The sequence below is a fragment of the Echeneis naucrates genome, chromosome 1, assembly GCF_900963305.1.
Source record: "Echeneis naucrates chromosome 1, fEcheNa1.1, whole genome shotgun sequence".
Taxonomy (NCBI): Eukaryota; Metazoa; Chordata; class Actinopteri; order Carangiformes; family Echeneidae; genus Echeneis; species Echeneis naucrates.
The window spans coordinates 14,977,923-14,985,548 of record NC_042511.1 but is presented as its reverse complement, the minus strand read 5'-3'; the positions used below and the strand labels follow the sequence as shown (position 1 = coordinate 14,985,548).

At 45.3% G+C, this 7,626-nt stretch overlaps 1 protein-coding gene across 1 annotated transcript; it reads right to left on the bottom strand.

Moving 5' to 3' along the window:
- Positions 1–704: 704 nt before the first annotated feature.
- tyrp1b (tyrosinase-related protein 1b) lies at positions 705–6,712 on the bottom strand. Its single transcript, XM_029505747.1, has 9 exons — positions 6,696–6,712; positions 5,545–5,903; positions 5,151–5,259; positions 3,780–3,993; positions 3,196–3,400; positions 1,693–1,860; positions 1,237–1,416; positions 999–1,145; positions 705–910 (listed from the first exon to the last, which is right to left on the bottom strand). The coding sequence occupies exons 1-9, from the start codon at positions 6,707–6,709 to the stop codon at positions 705–707; spliced, it is 1,602 nt and encodes a 533-aa protein (XP_029361607.1). The 5' UTR covers positions 6,710–6,712.
- Between the last annotated feature and the right edge of the window lie 914 nt (positions 6,713–7,626).

Sequence of the window (7,626 nt, the reverse complement as noted above, 5' to 3'; positions counted from 1 at the left end):
GGGCCTGCTTCTACCTGTGGACAGTGTACGTGGGAGCTTTACAGTGCCTGTCACTGATAATGGTGTGTCACCCCATCCAAAAATGAGAGGTGATTATGCTGTATTTTATTCAAACCCTCGGGAGTGTAAGATGATTGTAGAAAAACAAAATCATTGACTAGATGAAATGTCTCGCAGTGACACGTTCTGTCCACATGATGGCAGTGTGTGTGCTGTTATGAACATATGGAAATTTCCTGTGGACCTGATGTGAGTCACTAGTTAATGGCAGCATATAAAAAGTGTGTTTTGCTTGTTACCCTCAGGCTTCAGACTAGCAAATTTGTGCCTGCAGCGGAGAGGCCGCTAATTTTAAGATCTTTTGCATCTGCTCGTACAGTTACAGCAAATAAGTCATGAATATCGTAGCACCATGTTACTGGGAGCTGAGGACAGAAGGGTGAGCGGGAGAAGTCATAAATTACTTATTCAAAGATGTCAAGAGTCATCACTGAATTGCAGCTTTGTGTGTGTTCGTTCATCAGCTGAGCGGCTGAAAGCCATCAGACCTCTTGACTGCAGCTTGACTCTCATCCACTGAACAAAAGACTCGCAAAGATGCGCGGTTGCTGGGTTCGAAACCAGCTCAGCTTTATTAGAAGACGGTGGCGTATTAAAAAAGAAAAACAAACGCAATGTTAAGGCCTCTCTGGTTAGGCAGGGATTTAGACGACAGACTGGGACTTGTCCAACCTCCGGTCGTCCTCTGAGTAGCGTCGGAAGGTATCCCCCAGCAGTGGCTCTAAGGCCTCAGCCGAGCGGTAGGAACGTGCGCGCACAGCGCAGGCGATGACGCCACCCACCACCGCCACCACCAGCACGGCCGCAACAATAGCTATGGTGATGATCTCAGACAGGGTGTAGGCGCGAGCTGTGGGGGAGGAAAAAAAAAAAAAATGGAGGTTAATGGCGTGGTATGGGCTTGGTGTGCGCGCTGGCACGTATGTGCATTGACTCGCCTGGCCACTGGACTTCATAGGAGTATCCCAGGTTGTCCGGGGCAGAGACAAACATCTCAGCATTGCTGACAGGGGGCCAAAAAGGAACCATGTTGAACCTGCGGTTGTGTCCAATCGGGGCGTTCTCTTCAGGGTAGACTAGCTCACCTGGAGGATGAGAAAAATGGTTCATCCATCCATTGATCCCTCATTGCGTGTTATGTCACTGCGTCTGCCTTTATTTCAGCGCTCGGTGCACCTGGTTCGTGCCTGCGGAGCCACTCATCAAAGATGGCGTCGGTGAAGGTGTGCAGCAGGACAAAGATGGGATCGTTGGGGGAAAGGTGAGTCTGTCCGCCCGTCCCGTTGAGGAAGAGGTGGGCCAGGTTGTGGAGGCTGCGGATCACCGGGTCGTATGTCCCCTGTGGGGCGCTGTAGCCTGGAGGGGAAAAAAAGGAAACAAAAAAACAACAAAACAACAAAGCCTTTAAATGGAAGCACTGATTTGCCCAAATTAGGAGCAGCAAATGCTGTTTTGGAGCGAACCATATGCGCATGTGGGTGGAGGATCTCGCGCGCGCGTGTGCGTGTGTATGTTTCTGGCTTTGTGTTTTTGTATCTGCGCAGCCATAAATAAATTCAGCAGCTCTGCAGCTGTGAGATGAGCCTCCGTTGGTTGATGGGAGATTGTTCGGGAGGCTGCTTTGATTCTGACCTTCAACAGTGTTCCTGAAGCTCTCGGAGGAGGTGGAGTAGTAAGGAGGCGTGTCATAGGTGTTGAGCTGTAGACACTCCAACACATCCTGGGGCTGTGGCAGCCTCTGCACCATGGGCCGGGCAACGTTACCAGCCGGGTTCCTCCTGATGGGGCTGGTTTCTGTATCTGTGTGATACAGACAGATGACGTATAATTACCGCTGCAATCAGATGAAAGATGATTTGAACAAAGAAGTTCTGGGTTTTTTGTTTTTGGTTGTTTTCTTTTTGTTTGTTTGTTTTATTTTTGTTGTTGTTGTTGTTGTTGTTGTTAGCGATGCGCTGATATCAGTCTTTCAGATGTAGGCCAGTGGTCCCCGCAGAAATTAGAAGAAAGATGATTAGAAACATTGTATTATTCATCTGCATTGTAATTCTATGTGGGAGACTAGACCAGTTTAATCGGTTTTAAACATGACAGGATGGCAGTTTTCATTTTAATTATTCACTAGAAGTCAACAGTAGTGACTTGGAGCTCTTTGACTGAACAGAAGTAGCCCCCCCCCCCACCACCCCGCCCCCCTCCATGCACGCTTGAGCTCTTTTTTGTGCTATATGCAGACAAACACATAAGTAGAAGGATAAATATCTGTGTTGTCTGTTTGAAGATTATTCCCTCAGATCAAAGGAAAGCGCAGACGGCTAGAGTCCTGTCTTCATCAGTCACATGCACAAATCAGCCCCCCTTCAACCCATTTAAGGAGATGTTGCTTGTTGACGCAGGAAATACCAGGCCTGTCGTGACTCTCTAAGGGGATTAATCAGACAGCTCACTCGCACGTTGGCCACTCACATGTTCTACCTGTTACCGAATTCTCTCAGCCTTTCTCCGAGCGCATACGCAGCTTTTGAAAAAGGAGTCCGCTTTCATGTGATCATAATAGAGTGGATTGGCATAATTCCAGAACTCCACATGAAAAGATAATACTCAATGAATGAGTTATATTAGGGGGGGAAAAAAAAAAAAAAAAAACGTGAGCCAACACAAAGAGAAGGCCGTGATTTATGGTGGTAATCTGGTGCCAATGCGGAATAAGAGCCGATCTCTGCAAATCTGATCGCCCCAAAGTCGATTTTATCACAGGGTTACATAAGGTTCCACATTTCTAGCGCAAACCTCCTGACCCACTGGGAATTAATTAACACTTGAAAAATTACAATGTGCACCAGTGTCTACCATGGAAAAATTAGCGTCCCTGAATCAGGAACCATGTCGAAAATCGGTGTGTTAAGATGCACGCAGTAACTTAGGAGGTAATGTTTAACAAGAAGAGCATTTCCAACCGAACTAATAACAAGCGCTATCTAATGCAGCACAACAGCTGTGTGGTTTTATTTATAGCAGCTTATGTTCTACATGCTCACTTTATGAGCTCTTTGCCCTCTTTTCTGATGCAACTGAGACTACGCTGTACATCAGGCCTGAGATATAGTGTGTGCCTGTTTCTGCGGCTGTGCTCACTGTTGCAGATAGTGCCCAAAGAGTCGTAGTCATCCACACTCTCGCATATGACCCTCCACTGGGAGAACACAGAGTTGGAGCTGATGGCATTCATATCAAAGCTGCTCCTGGCTCCCAGCAGGTCGTCGGTACAGATGTCGCACTCGCTGCCTCCGATGGCGAAGTTCCAGTAGGGCAGGGCGAAGGTGGGGTCACCCAGCATGTCCTGCATGGATGGAATAACGATTGAAAGAAAGCAGGCGTTTGCACGTGCGGGTCGGTTTGTCTGTGTTTCATCGTTTGTTTCTGAAGACACATTTCGAGCGCCTTCCCACTTTACTCAGATTTTCAATTCCGTAATTCTTTCACGATTTCTCGCACATTCACACTGTTTCTCTCTCTACTTTCCAGCTGACTATATTCTGCTCTTACCTCTGTCTGTTTGGCTTCCTCCTCTACTCTCGTCTTGCTTTTTTGCTGCGTCCGTCTTTTCAGATCGCCAGACTCTTTCCTGTCCTTTCCTCTGCATTTACTTCACCAGCCTTCTCTTTCCTTCCACTAAATGCTTTCGGTCCCCTCCTCTCCCCTCACTTGTTTGTACTCACCTGCATGTCTCTCTCCAGTTGGAGGAGATGAAAGCGGTGCCAGGTGACAAAACCAGGGCCCTCATGGGAGAAGTCTACTCCTCCAAAACTGGCCTGGCCTGGCCCCAGGAAGGTTTTGCTAACAGAGTAATAGTGGGTCCAAACGAAGTAGTTGTAAATGGTTATGTTCTCAAACTGGGGCGTGTTGCCATCAGGCCCGAACACCTCCTGGTACCTAAAAAGGAGAAGAACACGCTACTTAGTTTGTGAGCTTTATAGTAAGACGGACCAGTTTCAGTGAAAGCGTATGTTTTCAGGTAGATTACAAATCAACATACATTGTATGTGCATTTCATTTTGTCCTGCAGCTGCCTGGGGGGAGTGGGTGTGAACTTGATTAGGAGGTTAAATGGTTGATTACCTGCGGCTGGGAACAGTTTTGAAAAAATTAAACTACCGCGCTCCTCTGCTGATTCTGAAGGAGGCTATTCAGAGATTCCTGCACCGTTACTCTGAAGACTATAAATCCCTTTACTCCTGACTAACCTGCTAATTTACTCTTGAACCCACAGTGTTAAAGGAAAACTGCCCTGAGAAAATTCTCACGAACTTAACTGATAATTCTCAAAACACAGCGTGTGTTCGCCCATTGGTGTATTTCTGAGCTTTCAACTGCCACACTCAGCTAGCCCTTTCATGAATTATGAAAACCTCCCTCAGGATTCTTTTCCCAAGTGTTTTTATTACTCTATAGGCATGGAAAAAAATTAAATAAAATCAACTTTGTTTTTTTTTTGGTTTTTTTTTTTGGTTTTTTTGGTTGTTTTTTTAACACACATTTTTCAAGGAATTGGTGACATGTCTGCTAGGCTGGACACCATGCCTTTGAGCCTTTAACTGATGAAATATGTTTTAACAAAACAATGACTAACTAAATTAGTAGTAAATACTACGAAATACTTCTTTTTGTTTTGTGCGCTCCTAGAATTGAAGGAAAGGACAGATGTTACCTCCCTGCGCTGCACTTTTGCCATTCCATCTTGGCCAGTTTATCTTTTAGGACATTTCATTTCACATTTCATGGAGTGAGGCAACTTTGACATCGAGACTCATGCATACAGAAGAAATCAGCCTCTGAATAGCTGTCCACTGCAGCGACCGCTCTGCATGAAAGGGCTCGACTGGAGTTTTTAGGTCCTTGTTCTTTGCTTGGTTGTTTGTTGTCACTTGTGATACAACACCAGAGACTTGCTGAGGGAAGATCAAGCTTCCTCTTGAAACTAGGTCGTTAAATAGGTTTTTCAATATTCTTTCATATTAGGGGTTTTTGTTATAATCATCAAGACTGTACAGAAAAGTCTGAATGATTTAACTGTGAAAAGGCTCACGTACCGTCTTGTGCAGATGACCAGGTCGGGGTGAACCGTCCTCTTAGCTTGGTCCAAAGCATTCACAAATGCTTGCTTCTCAGATGAGCTCATCTGCATGATATTCCTCCTCACTGGAGTGAGGTTAATGGGGTAGAGGAAGGCAGGAGGAGAGAGAGAGGGAGAGTGATGGGATGGTTGAGGTGTGGGAGGAATGAGGGAACAGGCAAGAAAAAGGGAAGCGTTATTAAAAATGAACTTTTCCTTTGCCCAACAGTGAATGTAGCCTTCTTTCCTAACTAATGAGTTTTGTTTTGTTTTGGTTTTTTTTTGATGATGTTGTTTTTGAGGTCCATTGACTTTTAAGACATCACATCAAGGTCTCTAATGCTGAGTTTATATATGATGCATTCTCTCACCCACAGAGATCCTCTGATCACAGTTTGGTCCAGTTAGGCCGTGTCGGCATCGCCCACAGTTGTAGCCAGTGAAATTCCCATTACACTGGCAAGTACGATTGAAAAATCTCAATGGCCACCTCTCTCTGTCGTCACGCCCTGCATAAGGATACTGCGGTCCGTGGCGTCGGTTGTCTGCTGTGATGGCCACACATTGACCCCTTCCCGTGCTGGAACCACATTCGTCCCCCGCAACTCCTGCGGGGGACGGGCAGCACTGGCCGCTCCGCAGCCCCTCGGGGGTTACGCACTCCCGGGGGAACTGGGCCAGTGTTAGGGTGGCGCACAGGGTCACCACCAGGACACCCACTGTCCACAAGCTGCCGACATACACAGTTCGCTGTTTGATTAATAGGTTAGGAGTTTTGGAATGACAGAGAAAAAGGAGACACATTTTCCTACGATCCACCCATCCGTCTTTTTTTCTCAACCACAAATCATGTTCAGGGATGTACGGAGACCGCAGCCTATCCAAGCACACATTTGATAAGATGAAGACAAAAATTAAAAAAAAAGAAGGAGCATTATTCTGAAACTGCTTACACACCCCTGCAGGCAGTAAGAGTCATTTATTCATAATTCACAAAGCTATTAGCTTTCAACTTGAACAACTTCAGAAAAACTTTCAGTGATAGATGGCAAGAAAGGATTTGCTTTAACCATATTTGTCGTTAGATTTGCCTGGCTTTTTGAAGCCTGTTGATTAGGAATAAATGAAGGAGAGACGAATAATTTGTCAGGAGCAATTATTTTACAGCTAAACAGTCATAACAACCTCCCAAGGAAAGTGGCCAATTAAAATCCATGCACTTTACATGGTGCACTTTTGCAGAAATGTAATAATACTCGACAAGTGCAACACGGGCTGCTTTGTGGCAACGTGTAGTGTAATGTGTAATATCAAATGTAACTTTTCTTTTTCTTTCTTTTTTTTTTTTTTCCCCCCAAAAAGCTGAATTGTTCAATAGCCTGATGTTTCCTTTGGATGCACAAATACTGCTGAAGCCGCTCCTCCCACTTTTAAGCTGTGAGACTCATTGCTTCTCAGTTGTGTGTGTGCGCGCGTGTGTGTGTGTGTGTGAAAGTGCGTCAGTGTGATGTGTTGCCCCTACCTCTGACTGTGCATGCTGCTCCTCTGTCTGCTCAACTGTATTGCCCCAAGAGTCAGCCCGTTCCCCTCTCTTGGCTTAAATAGCTACAGTATTGAGCTCGTGACCAGAACTCTGTGGAGCTTGTGTGCCCACACACACACACACACACACACACACACACACACACACACAGACACACACACACAATCACTCACTGAACCCAAGTATGCACATGGATACACTTGAGGGTTCAAATGCTTTCTCATTCACATGCCTTGTGATCATAACTTGAATGACGCCAGTCTGTGTGGTCACTCAAAATAAAGGCCTTGACTGTGAGATAGCATTCAGGCTGAAGTCACACTTCAGTGAACTTACTCGCTGTCAGCCAAACACGGCAATAGTTTATCTATTTAGGCAGACAGGTGTCTGGGGGAAAATTCTTGACAATCTGTGTGCACATTTGTTCCCCGTAATTACTTAATTGGAATGCAGAAATTTGTTTACAATTATGCTCTGTATTTTGCAGAGCAGCTACAGAAATATACATATTTGGAGGCAAAAGGAAAGCAGGCGTTCCATGTTGACATTTTAATTTGGTATTCTCAAATCAAAAAACGGTGATACAAAGGTCAGGCGTTTTGTAGAATAAAAATTTAATTCAGTTTGAAAGATCATCATGTAAAATAGCGTTTTTCTTTCCCTCTCTTGCTCTCTCTTGCCAGGCTACAATGATGCATTAGAATGGGCCTGTGCGGATGTGGCACCCTGATTCTGCCACGGCATTGTGATTAAATTGTATGGAAAAGAAAATTGGGAAATGGTTCATGCCCGCTGTTCGTGCCTTTTTACACGGTCTCTAACAGTTTTGTTCAGCGTCACTGATGTGGTCAGCATGAAAGACATTTCTTTGACAAGCTCATCAGAGGACACAGACATCAAACTCGATTTC